The sequence below is a fragment of the Eptesicus fuscus genome, chromosome 13 (genome assembly GCF_027574615.1).
Source record: "Eptesicus fuscus isolate TK198812 chromosome 13, DD_ASM_mEF_20220401, whole genome shotgun sequence".
Classification (NCBI taxonomy): Eukaryota; Metazoa; Chordata; class Mammalia; order Chiroptera; family Vespertilionidae; genus Eptesicus; species Eptesicus fuscus.
This window is the reverse complement of record NC_072485.1, coordinates 3,409,726-3,425,207: the sequence shown is the minus strand read 5'-3', so window position 1 is coordinate 3,425,207 and position 15,482 is coordinate 3,409,726. Positions and strand designations below refer to the sequence as shown.

Below are 15,482 nucleotides of genomic sequence, written 5' to 3'. Positions count from 1 at the left end.
GTGGGCTGGATCCCGGGTCCGGGCATCTACGGGAAGCAGCTGACGTTTCTCTCTCACATGGATGTTTTCTCTCTCTCCCTTTCTCTTCTCTCTCTAAAATCAATAAAAGAACCATGTCCTTGGATGAGGATTTAAAGTGGTTTGTGAGATGCTGGAAGGCACCTGAGGAAGTGCCTGGTTTCAGACACCTGCCCAGCTTTCCGCGGGGGTGCGGCCAGGCTCCGGCGTTTCGGGAAGACCCCTCTCGAGAAGGCTCTTTCTGTTCCAGACGGTCCCACTTCGACTTCCTGGTCGGCAAGGGACTCCAACGCTTCCCGCCTCACTTCCCGCCTCGGTAACTTCTTCACCGACCTTCAGCCAGCGGGGCCTTGGGGCGTGCTGCCTGCTCCGAGTCCAGGTGTGGGAGGGGGATGGCAGGGAAAGTGCCCACGCTGCCCTAACCCTGGGCTGACTGGGCCACGTCGTAACGGCCTGGCCTGGAGGCCCCAGCTTTACAGGCCCTTCGGCCGAAAGTACCTCTCAAGGAATGTTTTCCACCCGATTCAGCAAATCCAAGCGCGCCCTGGAGGGGCAGAGGCCACGCTGGGCGCAGGCAGATTCTCTGCTGCCCGCTGCTGCTCCCCACTAGACTCTGAACCGTAAGGCAAACAGCATGTCCACACGAGCTGGCGATCAGCTTTATTTTCACCATCCCCTGCTGCCCGGTCAGTGACTGAGCCGTGAGCACCCACAAAAAGGGGCTAACGTCCTACTGCAACTGGGGTCCGGAGATTTTTTAAATCCTTTTTTAGTTCAACATAAATGACAAAGAAAAAAACACTTAAGACGTTTTCCAAGAACAGAATTAAGAAAGTATATTAATATACATTCAACATATACTGCGCATATTGGTTACAATACAAAGCAATGATTTCTGAAAGTCTAGTTCGCAAGATGGCACGATGGGCAGGCTCACTGGCTTCCATCGAGGGTGGGTCTGCTCTCGGCCAATCCAGTTCCGCACCAGGACGGAGGCGGGGGTGGGGTAGGTGGGGGGTGCGGGGGGGGGGGGGAGGCAGTCGGGCGGGCGCTGGAGTTCCAGGAGCATAGGAGTCCAACAGTAGGTGTGGGGGCCTCCTGGTGGCCTCCTTCTGGTGAGGAGGTGGAGGGTGGCAGGACCAGGGGGCCGGGGACCCATCCCGAGAAAGGCGCTGGCACTGCGGAGTCCAGGAGGGAGGGCCGGGAGGGAGCGGCAGGGCCAGTGAGGACCAGCGGCACGGATCCTGTCGGAATCCTGGACGGCCATGCCGGGCACCCACTTTCTTCTGTGCAAATTCAGGGTGAAAGACTAGGAGGGGATTGGGGACCCTATTCTCCTTTTCCAGAAAAAAGGGACCAAGAGTCCGAACATTTAACATCTTTCTTGCTGCGAGGATCAGCCGCCAGCACCTGAGACTTTGGTTTCTAACGTGAGGAAGGAAGGCAGTGACACAAACAGCAGCTGCGGCCGTGCGCCCTCCCGGGGACAGTCCCGCACAGGAAGCGGCTCACGATGCGCTGACGGAAACACGGTGAGCCAGGGGGCAAGGCCAATTCAAACAGGACAGGATCTGGTTACACGTTTCTCTCAAACAAACGTTCCTTTTGTTTTTATTTATTAATAACAACAATATCAACATTTACCAAAACAATTCCTACATGGTCAGGAATGGAGGTGGGGGTGAGGGTGCCCAGGTCAGCGAGGCAGCTCCTGGTCCTGCCTGTGACAGGCCGGAGGGAGTGTGTGTGGAACAACCCTTTGTACAGCGAGCACAAGCTCACACAAGCACAGGGGCCACGGCGGGTTTCAGCCATGGGTGGAGCCAGCAGGAAGGGAAGGCACCAACCTTCCAGGTTACAAGAGGGGAACTGAGTCACACACCAAAGAGGCTCACAGGGACCAGCACCCCTCCGCGCCAGGCACTCCCCGCCTCACACGGACATTCCGATACCAGCGTGGCTTGGTTTGTGGTGGGTCCCGCTGGAACGGTCTCCCAGGCTCCAGGCCTGGGCTTCTTTTGCTCTCCCCCTTCTCCGGCCACTGAGATCCCAGAGGTGGTAGCCTTCCGTGCTGCTCCTGCACAGAGCACTGTGGAGCCCTGAGGCCCTAGGCTCTGTCCTCTGTTTGCTCTTCTCTTTCAAAAATGAAAAAGAGAAAGAGAAGCAAAAGTAAAAAAAGAAAATCACCTCCAAAAAAACATACGAAAACCCCAAACCAAAGCCAAACCAAACCACCAACTGAAATCCACCAAATACACTTTCACAAAAGGTGTGAACGTGATTTCCTGTTTATTTCCTGGGTGAGTGGGTCATACAAGCAAACATGGCAAAAGGCCCTGGAACAAAATGTGCGAGTCCCAACCCAAACAGGGAGCAGCACAGACGGAGCCAACGGAGGAGGGAGCAAGCGCTCTGGGTGGGGAGAAGGGCGGGCAGGCGCGCTGCTGCTGGATGCTGCTGGATGCTGTTGGTTTAGTCACACTCTACCCTCTATCCCGAGCGGCACACGGACCTGCAACAGAGCAGACGCAGGGCATCACTGTGACAGACTGAATGTTCATTTGAGAACTTTTCAAAAAACCCACCTGTAGTGTAAGCAGGATTTTTCCCTTTTGTAATGCGTACCCGGCAAGCTCCAGCTGCGGGCACCGCCTCGAAGACCCTGGAGAGAACTCTGGCAGCCAGGCCCTCCCAGCCCCCTTGGTTGTAGAGATCTTGGTGGGTTTAGTAAGGCCACTTGAGCTCCTGGTCTGCCTTTTCTTCCGGAGCTTTAGCTCATGCTCTTGTGTGTTTTAATTCACCAATGAAGAGGAGTCAGCAAAACCTCAGGACCCATGCTGGACCCCAATAAAAGCAGAGCACCAGGCCTGTTTCCTCTCTCCCCCCCCCCAAGTGTGCCCTGTCATTTCCAGTCTTTTTTATTTTTATTATTTTTATTTTCAATCCTCACCTGAGGATATTTTTCAATTGATTTTTAGAGAGAGTGGAAGGGAAGGGAAGAGGCAGAGAGAGAAACATCGACATGAGAGAGACACATGGATTGGGGCCTCCCGCATGCACCCCAAACAGGGCTGGGGATCAAGCCTGCAACTGAGATACATGCCCTTGACTGGGATCGAACAGGGACCCTTCAGTCCTCAGGCCAACGCTCTATCCACTGAGCCAAGGGCATTTCCGGGTCTTCAAGTAATAAACCTGCATCTGTTCAGGTTCCCGGGGAAACCACGGTGCAGCCCAGCCACGACACTGGTTAACGGCCGCGACCAGGAAAACAGGGACTGCTTCCCTTTACCTCGAGCTTCTCAGGGGTGCCATATCGAGGCTCGAATAGGGATTTGCCAGACGGCCGAACAGTCATCATGTCTTTTCTATCAGTTTCCAAAGAGCCCACACTGCCTGCCGTGTTCGGTGAGGCATGACCAGCCCGCCAGTTCACCCTTCACACGGGCCTCTGGCCACCTACTTCCCTGTCGAGAATATTCTGCCATTGCAGCACAGCCGTAAACACTGCGGCTGGATGTGTTTTCTTGCTGGGCTTCACCTTCCAGGGCTGAGCTCAAGGACCACCTCATTACTCTGGTCCAAGGTACGCCCGTCCTTCAACGCTCGCTCGCTCCTGGTCTCTGTGGAGCTGCTACAGCCCCAACAATTAAAACACACGTGTCTCTCCCCATAATTAAACATGGAACTCTGGCCTGCCTCTCTCCTGTCTGCACCTACCACACCCCAAAAGGACCAGCACAGCGCTTAGGGAGAGCAGGGCGCTGCGAAGGCCAGGAGGGAGCTCGCGCAAGCGTCTCCTGACCAGATGGGGCCGGGCCATACGCACCGTGGGTTCCCGTTACACGCCGGCCTGCTCCATGCTGAAGGAGACCTCGGGGTGCTTGTAGCTGAGCAGGATGTCTGTTATACACGTGGATGGGTAGCAAGAGCTCAAATGCTGGCCATCAGTCAGGTTCAGGTGCTCATGGCCTAGCCTTTCCCCACACCCTGAGGACCAGAAAGAACATGTGAGATTTGCAGGGCACTGGGGGCCGGGGGGGGGGGGGGAGAGGGGAGCATGAGGTCTGAGCACCTGCAACCTGACTCCCAGCCTGAACCCCAGCTCTCAGCAGCCCATGGTGTGCTCAGCGTCTGCACCCTCTGTCCTGTCCCCGCAGAGCCCTGTCCCCGCTGCCGTGTGGGGGAGGCAGAGCACTGCTCCTTCAGCGAGAGCCTCCTCTGTCAGGGGAGACCCTGGTGCTGCAGACACTGGTCACCGGGCGGGCGCTCTGCGCTCCGAGGACAGAGGGCTCACCGCACAGCCCAGGACACAGGCCCAGTGCTCCTGCCTCAGGACAGAGGGGGCAGGGCAGCCCGTAAAGGCGAGGCGGGACTGACTGCAGGCCCGTCCGCTCCAGGCCTTTCCGCCCCCCACGCCGGCTGCTTCTAAGGAGCGGCAGGCACACTCCATTCACACGCAGGGCCCGCTGCCAGAACCAGAAGAGCCGCTGTGCAAGGAGCGTCCTGACAGCACCAGAAAGGGGATGTGGCACCCGCACTCAGCCAGGAGGCACGCTCCTCTATCCACTCGCGCTCGGGAGTAGGCGTGGGGCGCGGGAAGGGCATCGTGTCCAGAACCCTCTGGGTCCCAGGAACCCAGTGCAGAAGAGGGGAGCAGTCACTGGGCAGACGGCACCGCACGTGCCAGCTCCTTACCCTCATCCTCCCGGGCCGGGAGCTGCTGGCTCCCCGTGAGCGAGGCCTGGCTGAGGACGGCATCGGACATGCGGGCAGAACTCAGCGCTTTCCCAGCCACGAGGCTCATCCCGGGCAAGTCGTCCAGCTGCACCTGCAGGAGCGGCAGCAAAAGGAGTAAGGACGCCACACACAGTGGCTCTCAGAGAGCACCCCCCTCAGCAGCACCCCAGGGGAGGGGTTGGGGGAGGCCAGGACCCCCACACCTACATGGCCTTCCCAAACCAGGTTTCGGCCTATCACCACCACCACCACCACCGCTGCTACCGCCTGACTCAGGACAGCGCTGTCCAACAGCACGGAGGCGGACGTCCCGCTACACCGTCCAGCACCGGCTCCAGCCACAGGGTTACCAAGCCCCCGAGGTGACCGCAGTGACGGAGGAACTACGGTTTCACTTCATTGGAATCACATCTGACTGGGCTTGGCTGCGGGCAGCTGCTCCTGCACTACGTGCTGCCGTGCGCTGCCTGGGAGAGCCCAGCCTCGCTGAGCCAGGGCGCCTGGAGGAGTGAGTTCGTGGCGGCCAGCAAGCCAGCCAGGAGCCTTGGGGCCTGAGTTTAGCCTGTTTGGGGAGAAGTTTAATAACCAAGACCAGGGAACAGATGGCAGCTACTGATTCCTCAGCTGGAAGCTGGAATGCAGATTCTGCTGGATTAAGGGCTGGCTGTTGGGGCGACTCAGAGACCAGCTTCCCTGGTGCAGAGGTGGCCTCTGGGCGGAAGCGGAGGAGGGGTGCGCCCACAGGACTAAGTTCTGCTTTTGAGTTGGCAGCGGTTGGGGACCAACTTACATAGGCATCGTCGCTGTTCTGGATCGTGTGGTGTCTCTGCAGCGTCCGGGGCCTGTGGTGCTCACTGCCCGAGGGGCGTGCTGGGTACCCCAGCCCATCATGATCTGGCAGCTCCATGGCTGGTCCCGGAGAGCTTCCCTCCATGCAGTTCCCGAGGACAGATTCTGAGGAGACAGAGCGAAACAGGGTCAGCAGGCCTGGCGTCCCCCGGCACGGGAATGCCTGTCAAACGTCCTGCAGGCGCCGGAGCGGCCCGAGGACCACACGCACTGCCTGCTCTCCTCGCCGCTGGGCCTGGCGCCGGGAGGGGGGGGGAGCCAGGAGCAGCCTTCCCGCGGAGCCCCACGGCCAGCTCACACCCGGAGAAAACCCACACACTGGCGTTCGGTCACACGGAACCTCTTTTTCTTCACTTCTGTTGACAGTGCTGCCCTCAAACCTAGATGCACATCAGAGCATTCCTGGAGCCTCTAGGACAGGCGTCCTCACACTACGGCCCGCGGGCCACATGCGGGTGTTTTGCCGTTTTGTTTTTTACTTCAAAATAAGATATGTGCAGTGCGCATAGGAATTTGTTCATAGTTTTTTTTTTTTTTAAACTATAGTCCGGCCCTCCCACGGTCTGAGGGACAGTGAACTGGCCCCCCGTTTAAAGTTTGAGGACCCCTCCTCTAGGACCTCTCGCCGGGGAGCAGGGCCATTCTGTGGACACCTTCTCCCCTTCGCTTCGCTGACTCCCCCTCAGTGCACACCCCATCCTCTCCTCTGCTTCTCAAACTGCCGCTCCCAATCCTTCGATCGCTCCTCCACTCCTTCCACTCCTATCCTTGATCCACACTCATTGGCAATGCCATCTATTTTCACGGCTTCGATGGCACTGCCTCTGTGCTAGGAACCGCTGATGCTCCTCCAGGCGCCGGAGCCATAGCTCCAACCACTTCCTGGACATCTAGCCAACTCCTCACACTTCCATGTCTAATCCCAAGCTTAGCAGCGCCCACAGCCAGCTCCCCTTTCAGAGGTCTGTGTTCTGCCTGTTTTCCTAATCTGGGGTGAGCTCTCTGCTTCCTCACTCCGGTTTCCACAGCGACGGAAGGGTAAGGGGCCTACCTCTGCAGCCTTGGCCAGGGCGGCCCCTTTCTTCCCAATCACTGCTTCCTTCGAAGCCCTCTTGCCTGTGTTACGACGACAGCCTCTTAGCCACCCTCTGCCACTACCCTACAAAGATGACTCTTTCTAAAGGGCGGCCGGACACCACATTTTCACGCCTCCCGGCCTATCTCCCAGCGAGCACACTGCTCTCCCTCACACTCCAAGTCCAGTCACACGGCTCCACCTCACACTCCCCACCCGTCACAACTCCACGCACTTGCTCCTGCTGCTCCCCTCCCTGGAATGCTGGGTTCTCCCACTTCCATCCCTGCCATCCAAATCAACCGCCCTCCTAGCTAGTCTGTCTCAAATGTTGGCATCTCTATGAAACCTCCCCTTTCAAATAGAGTTGACCTTCCCTTCCTTTAAGTGTCAGAAGACTACTAACCAGGATGACTCTAACCAGGTTCAGCTATGACTTGCTTAATCACTAAGTCCGTAAGTACTCTGAAGACAAGAACTGTATCTTATGCACGCTGGGGCCTCATGGGTTCCACACCTGTTCCCACCCAGTAGGTATTTAATGATGTCCTCCTTGGCTGGCATTCATAAACACTCTCTTAACCTGGGTTACGGTCCCGTCAGGTCACAGACCAATGACCTGGGACGTGGAAAGGAAGAGGAGGTCAGGAGGCATATTCCTTCGTGTCCAGGGATGCACAGGAGAGCACCAGGGCCAGGGAAGGGGACAGGCCCTCCGGGTGGCACTCTTGGCTCCACCCTAAGGGTCTGGCGCTGGAACTTGTTTTGATCGCTTGGTAGTTTTCTTTGGGTTAAAGCTCTGTGGCACGTATGGGCCTAGCTCCTGATGAGCTGGACCCTGGCAAGACCAGGCTTTAAAAAGTTTTAAATAGGAAACAGCCCTAATGCTACCTGTACCATCCAATAGTCACTCAACTAACGAAAGTGAAACGTCCTGCTAAGTGCTGGGTGAAGGGCCAGGTCTCTATACTGGAATGGTCTCCTGCGGCGATCAGGTCAGGCCTGGGCTTAGGGGCTCAGGCAATGGGGAGGGGAGCTGACTGACATGCGTGTGGATGGTAACACAAAAGATTCTGGACAAAAACGAGAGGAGGGCGAGCTTCTCAATCACCAAAGGTGAGAACAAGCAAGAAACCTGTGGAAAGGTCTGAGAGCAAAGAGGTCAGAGGAATAGCCAGAAGTCAGCTTTCTCCCTACTGAACGCGGAAAGCCAGCAGAGAGGAAGATGAAGCAGCCTACACCAGGACTCGCTCTTGGGGTCAGCTCCCCATCCCCGCACCAGCCCAATTCCTCAGTGGGCACAGCTCCCGTGCTGGACCCAGGGCCAAACAAAAACCACGGGCAGGAAGTGGTGCAGTGATGGCTTGTGGAGCGAGGAACTGGCTCTCTGGTCTGTCCTGCCAAGAAGCAACAGACAGCTGCTTCCTCCTTTTCAAGCTAGTTTCTCTTTTTGGTTAATCCTCACCAAAGACATTTGTTTCATTGGTTTTTAGAGAGAGTGGAAGGGAAGGGAGGGGGGGAGGAAGTAGGGAGAGAGAGAAACATTGATGTGAGACACATCCATCAGTTGCCTCCTACATGCACCCCTACTAGGGCCGGAGATCGAACCTGCAACCCAGGTACACGCCCTTGACCGGGAACTGACCCGAGCGACCCTTTGGTTCTCAGCCCAGCTCCCCACACTGAACACACCGGCCAGAGCTCAAACTGTTTTCTAATGCCTGTATGCTCATCTTTGACAGCTAGCACCACCCATTCAATTCCTCGGAGTTCCTTTTTCTGGATTATAGAATTGAATGCAAATCTCATCTGTTGCATCTCATCCCCACAAAAACAAACACAAGAGCTCTCCTTTAAAGATCGTGGAAGGGTCCTTGTCAAACACGAGGACATGTGTAAGCCCTGCTTCTTGATATTCAGCCCCCCCCCGCCCCCCCCATCCCCGCCCCGTTTCCAGAGACCTCAGTGTCTGTCTGTCTGACGTGTTTGCTAAGTCTCCCCTCTCCCCCCTCCCTTTTTTTGAATTTATTTTTATTCCTGAAAATGAGGTTTCTACAAACCCAGGCATGCACCCTCCCGTTGGCCCTGCCTTTGGAAGATCGCATGGACCCTTACCTCCTCGTCTGCTGTCTTCCTAGCCTTCAGGTCTGGTGCCAACATACCTGAGTGCCACCGAGACAGAACTGGTGCCTGACGAAGCAGGACGAGACTTCCCGACTCCCCGCCCAGAGCTCATGAGCACTCGCCCTGGGTCCGGAGGGCGGGCTGGAGCCCTGCCTCACTGGGTCCCGAGGGTGGGCCTCAGCTGCGCGGTCTGTGAACCTGGACTCACTCCCCAGGCAGGTGAGTGCAGAGCCGGGCGCTGTGAGGACTGGGATGACTCGCACTCATTTCAGAGTGTTAGTTCTGAGGGGACAAGGGCTTATTGCGCCAGTTGACAAAAACAAAGAAACTGATTTATCACAGAAACCTACTTCTACAATTATGGAGACAATTTCCCCACATATAAGTGAACAAATGAGTTAATGAAACTTTAATTTCCAGAGAAGGAGCTTCTGGTTTAGAAGAGACAAACGTAAGTTAAAAACTAGATGAAACCGGAGTTGGGTAACAAACCAGGGTGTTGTCTGCTCGTTTCAATCTAACCCACAGGTTGACGGTCCGGAAGGCCTAGCATCTACTGCCTGGCAGAGATGCCTGGACAGTGTAGAATGGAAGGCGGGAAGGCATGAAGGAGAGATCAGGCTAGGGAATCAGAAAACCTGAAGTCAGGATCTAGCTCCATCACCAGCAGAATGGACAAGACTGGGTAGGCCATTTACTCTCTCTTAATTTCAGCTTCTCTATCTCACACATGACAGTTGTTTGGGGCTCAGAAGAGATCACACGTGAAAGGGTCGTTATCACTTTACACAGGACCACCCAGTAGAGTACGCCTTCCAGTGAGAGCGCCGAGTCCTGCGTCTAGAGGTCCTCTGATATTCTAGGAGGAGACCCACTGGGCAGCTGGGGGTGGGGCAAGGTGCACAGAGTGACCCACTGACCAAGAGACTCGAGATTCAGGCTCAAAGCATTGGCATCCTTTATGCCAAGTCAGCACCGAGAGGAGCTGTCAAGCTCACTAGATACTGGGCAAGAGGCCGTCTGAGAGCAGCATTCTCGGGTGTTTGCCCAGTGAAGCTGCGAGTACAGGGGAGAGACGCGCACCTGCTTACGCACGGAGAAAGCACGCACGGACTCAGTGCGCACGCCCCGCTTGGGGCCCCCGCGGCTTGCACAGGCTACTGAACCTCCCATGTTGACTGTCCGGACTCACGGGTAGTGAGAAGAGAGGAATGGCATGTCTGCATGTCCTTAAAGGATCCGAGGGGGCCGTGTACAGACACTGCGAGGCTGGCCGGGCAGAAGAGGATGTGGTTTTCTCCGAGTTCAAGTTGGTAAGTGCATTGTGTGAAGTGCTGTACTGTTTACTTATTTGCAAAGGAAAGAAAAAACTCAAGTATAGAAGATAAGCCTACATTCTATCTCTGGAGGGCAGTTAGGGAGACTATGGGCAGCATGGGGCATTCAAACCAACCTTCCGCCCGCTGCCTGCTTGGTGCCCTGGCAGCGCCTGTTTCACACTGACCGGCAGCAAGCAGGCACGGAGGAAACAGGTGCCCACAAACACTGACAGGAGGGCATTTAATTTTCCTCGACTACCCAGGGATCCCCGTTCACCTACATTTCAGACTTATTTTAGAAAGATCACCCTAGATCTGCTTTATTAACATCCTGGTATAGTCATGCATTGCTTAACAACGGGGATACATTCTGAGAAGCCTGTCGGTAGAACATCATCGAGTGCACTTACACTAACCTAGATTGCACAGCCTCCTATACACCTGGGCTGTCTGGTACAGCCTGCTGCTCCGAGGCTGCCACCTGCCCAGCATGTTACTGTACTGCATTTGTAATGCACTGTGCTAGGACGTTATGACAGCGATGCCCTGACCGGGCAATGGGGATTTTTCGGCTCCACTATAATCTAATGGGACCACCGTCATGTGAGTGGGCCGCCGCTGACCGAAACGCCATCATGTGGCACATGCCTGACTGTGCACCTCTGACAGCTCGCTCGGTGGCACTGCATGTGGAAGCTGTTTGGGAGCCGTCTTCCTCCCCCCACCCCCGGCAGGTTTAAGCTCCCGAGCAGGCTCATTAGCTTTTCACCCCTGCCTCCCACACAGCACCCACAGCCCGTTGTATGCAGCCTGTCATTCCAGTCTTGCTGAGTTGGCTCTTCCAGGAGTTTGGGGACGAGTGAGTAACTATGCAGAGGCTGAGGTATCAGGAAAGGAAACAGCAAGCATTTCCCCTGTGCAGTGTGAACAGGTCAAGTGTGAGCTTCCCTCCTGGCCTGCAGGTGGTGGAGGGAGGGGTCACCACCCTTTCTCGACAGAAGTGACAGCAGAGTGTCTGCCAATTCTTGGTGATGTGAAACTGAGCTCTCGTGCCATTAAAAGGATAGAAGGAGGCACGTCAGGTTGAAGCAGGGAGACTGTGGAGCCTCAGCAGTCCTGTTGTCAAAGGCACCATCGCATGCATCCCAGGTGGTTGTGAAAAGACATGAGGAGCTGAGGTGGAGGCCGGAAAAGACCCGCTACAACCTCTGGGGTGTTTAGCTGAACATCCCTAACTACACAGATGAAGGCCGGGAGGAGAGGTCCGCCCTCAGAGTGAGCTCGTGCTGCTCACAGTAAGAACAGTGGGGACTTCCAGGATCAGCGTGTGTTTTTAAACACATGACAGGCATCTCCCGAGGGGTGTTAACTCCGGAGCAGACCAGGCTTCCCTGGACCATTAGCTTCTCTAGTGTGTTACCTGCTATGCTGAATTCCCATGCACACAGCAATAACCTGTGGCTTTATTCACTAGAGATCATTGCATATGTGGTTCCAAAAGTCACAAACTAGGAGATGTCAGAAAAGGTGACTAGAATTCAAGCAAAAAAAGGCACAGTGTGTGGCTGCATTAAAGAGTAAGTGGGTAAGCCCTAATCAGTTTGGCTCAGTGGGTAGAGCGTCAGCCTGCGGACTGAAGGGTCCCAGGTTCGATTCCGGTCAAGGGCATGTACCTTGGTTGCGGGCACATCCCAAGTAGGGGGTGTGCAGGAGGCAGCTGATTGATGTTTCTCTGTCATCAGTGTTTCTCTCTATCCCTCTCTCTTCCTCTCTGTAAAAAATCAATAAAATATATATATTTTTAAAAAGAGTAAGTGGGTATAAAGAAGGAAGAACAACCCCTATAATCCATAGGCAGGAGCTAAGACTGCAGCTTCTAGTAAAGCTCACACCAAAGATCAGGAAAAAAATATGTGAGACAAAAGAGGGCTTGGCGGGGGGCGGGGGGGAGGCGCCGAGGAGATTCTTGCAGAGCTGCCCACGAGGCACGGAGGACAGGGGCCCTCCTCTCTCCCAGAAACGGGAGAGGCAGAGGCGTTTGTGGGGGATATTGGTGGAGATGGGGCAGATGTGAGAAGGTAGGGAGGAGGAAGAGGCGGGAGAGGTAATGAGTAACTCACCAGGGAAAGAAGGCGAAGCGAAGCGATCTGTCGCAAGAATTACAAGCCTGAAGCTCAGGCCTTAGATTTGGAAGAAGGGGTGACTGACGGCAGCTGATTTAAATGGGCAGGAGAACGGAGCACTACGCCACTCCCTCCTGGCAGACTGCGCTGGGCCTGGACCCCGCTCTGGATTTTAGGAAGCTTCTGCCCTAGTTTCTGCCGGTTCCTTCATGTACACTACACTTCAAGATATCCCGCAACACACTCACCCACTGGCTTTTCCTCATGCTTCTCCCCCAAATCCAAATGGCAAAGCCATCTTCACCCATCAAACCCAATTCAAATGCCGCTTACTCCGGCTGAGAACTAATCCCTCTGGCTGGGAGCTACTCTGCCCCTCCCGGGACTCCCACACCTGCACCTGGTACCAAGCGCAGTCAGGGCCACTGTCTAAACAGATCAGCAAGCCCGGGGAAGGCTCCTCTGACAGTCATGGGACACAGGTGGATCCAAGCCCCCCGCCTTTCTGTACAGAGGAGTCAGACCGGAGGGAAAATTACAATTTTTGAACAAAAAAATCTAAGTGTTTTAATATGTGGCAACGCAGGGTGGGGGAGTGGGCGTGCACACAGTTAGCTCCAGCTTGGCTCTCCCCGGGCCCTGCCAGGAGGCACCTGCTGCAGCGAGCTGATGACCGTGGGTTCAGATGCCACCTACCAGTTGTTGGCCTTGGGGCAAAGTACCTGCTCTGCGCCTCAGCTGCCTCATTGATAAAATGGGGGTGATAAGAGTTATTACCATATGGGGTTGTTGGGAGAGTTAAATAAATTTATGTGTGAGTAGCCCTTGGTGCCTGGCACACGGAAAACCCTATAGAGAAGCTGTCGTTTACAACTAGAGCGTGCTCAGTTTTCACTCACACAGGAAGCTTTTCTGTAGCACCCTCACACCCCCTGCCCTGCCAGAACTCTCCCAGTGACAGGAAGCTCCCGGCTGCTAAGGCGAGAACGTTCTTCCAGTCTTCCAGGGAGTTAACATTTGCTGTGACTTCTCTTCCCATCTTGGTTCTGTCCCATATGAACCCAGAAAAGTCAAATCCTTCTTCCGCCTGAGAGTATGATCACTCTCCTCAGCTTATTTCCCCCAATACTGAACACCCCCAGGTGTGTCAGCCACTCCACACACGGCCTGCCCGGAAACCCCCCACCATCCTACATACAGCAGCCGGGATGGCATCAGACTGTTCAGAGGCCCAGGATTTACCTGGTGTTTTACGCAACCACGTGTCCCTCTCTACTGGTGCATAATGAGCCAATATGATGGCACCATGCCTTCTCACACACAATTATAGCAAGGTCTTCCCCTGCCATGTGCCAGGGACCTAATTCCCCTACGGGCTGAGTTGTGTGCTGACTTTAAAAGACAGAGCAGGAGAGGCAGGCAGCTCTGAGAAGGGAAGCATATAAGAAATGCTTGGTTTCAGAATTGTATATTTTATGGGCAAACTCATTTTTCATGATCTGTGATGATGAAATGGATATTGGTCCAGATTTTGTTTAGGATATTATGATGCTAATGAAATAACATTTTCTGAGCTTAACCTACTGATGGTAATATTAATCTCTCTCAGAATAAAAATGAATACACGCATTCATTATACAATGAGACAAAATGAGATGACATGGTCCCTTAAGATGCTGTAAAAGTCTGCATTTATTAATGAAATGATCAGAGTAATAATGCCTCCCCCCCACACACACACACCACACACACACACACACCACACACACACACACACACACACACACACACACACCACACACACACACACACACACACACACACACACACACACAAGCACATATATGCATGTTTTAATCTTCCCAAATACTCGGCAAAGCCACTGCTCCTCCTGCCTTTTTCACAGGTGAGGGTGTGAGTGACAAGGCCGTGGCATTCGTGGCAGAGGCGAGTCCAGAACCGAGATGCTTTGACTTCTGGTCCAATGCTATTTATACTGACTCCTATTTCCTTACCACTGGCTGACTTTTTCTATTGCAGAAGTTAAAGTTGGCTAGTTGGAAGAAAGTGAAGAAATTCTAAAAGCTAAAAAACATGGTATGAATATGGGAAAGAGGTAAATTAATTTTCTACCACTATCTTATTTGAAAAAGACTCCTTACCCACCAATACCCACTTCCTACATGCTTCTCCCTCAAAAGGTCCTGAAGGTCTTCTCAGGAATTCTTTTTCTCTTAGGAACACAGAGTACTAGCTGAAAAAAGACAACATTACTAAGTTAACTGAATTGGGGCAGATTAGCCCAGAACTTTTACTTTGGAGGGACTCTTACCTCGGCTGGCCACCTTATTTCTACTGAATGCAGCAGCTGGCTGATGTCGGTATGGATGGATCCCCAATTCCTGTGCGTGGCTCACAGTTCCTAGTAAAGACTCAGGGTCCCCAGGTCCGCCAGTACTCAAGAGTAGAGAGCTGTTGTGGCAACCTTTGGTCAATGCACTTGAACTCTGCCTGTCTGGAAAGCCGTCCTTGGCCGCCACGCAGGAGCACTCCTCCTCCATGCTCTCGGGATGCAGGAGTGCCGGCTGCTGAGCGTAGCCCTGGGGCGGGCTGTTTGAGGAAACCTGGGAGATACATTCTTGAGCTCTGATCTGCAGAAGATGCTGGGGGCTGGTGTGCTGGCGGTGATACGAGTCAGCATTTTGATACGGTAAAGCCTGGTGCTCTGTCATACTCTGTCCTGCAAGATTGGGAGCCAGGCTCCCAGCATCCCCCTGGTTCATATGCCTAAACAATTCTTGATACTCCTGCTGCTGCTGCTGTCGCTGCTGCTGCTGCCTTTTAATGAGCTGTGCAAACTCTGCTGGGGGCAGCCGAATGTCCGAGTGGCCGGCGAGCGAATGCCGGGGGGAGAGCAGTCCTTGAAGGATGTGGGGTACCTGCTGGTGTCTCGTGTAGTCTGGCGGCGTGGGGGACAGCAGGGCCTGCTGTAGTGCTGATGTGGGATAGGGAGGTGGCTGCTGATGTGCACTGGGAGGGAAGGTGGGGAACTGGTCAAGTGGAGGGACTTTCAGGGCGTGGGCTGGAGGGAACCCCACTCCTGCTGAAGGGCTGTAGCTGCTGGGGGAACCCCGGGACTGGTCCGAAAACAGATGAGGGTGTAAATGCGTCTGGTCGTAGTTAGCAGGGGAGAACCGATTCACGTTCAAGCTGCAGACACAAAAGCGAGTGAGT

The 15,482-nt window shown here is 54.6% G+C and overlaps 1 protein-coding gene across 5 annotated transcripts in view; it reads right to left on the bottom strand.

The window, feature by feature from the left end:
* Positions 1 to 1,600: 1,600 nt before the first annotated feature.
* The window catches only part of SIK3 (SIK family kinase 3), a 310,082-nt gene continuing 296,200 nt past the window's right edge, over positions 1,601 to 15,482 (bottom strand). For 3 of the 5 annotated variants that reach the window (XM_054725226.1, XM_054725227.1, XM_054725228.1), the window contains 5 exons: positions 14,581 to 15,458; positions 5,549 to 5,712; positions 4,717 to 4,849; positions 3,848 to 4,008; positions 1,601 to 2,530 (listed from right to left, as the gene is read on the bottom strand). In XM_054725226.1, the coding sequence (XP_054581201.1) occupies positions 3,860 to 4,008; positions 4,717 to 4,849; positions 5,549 to 5,712; positions 14,581 to 15,458 (1,324 nt within the window). In that variant the 3' untranslated portion in view covers positions 1,601 to 2,530; positions 3,848 to 3,859. Of the gene's footprint in view, positions 2,531 to 3,847; positions 4,009 to 4,716; positions 4,850 to 5,548; positions 5,713 to 14,065; positions 15,459 to 15,482 lie in introns of those variants that run through there. The other 2 variants (XR_008557941.1, XM_054725229.1) reach the window with 2 other exon arrangements.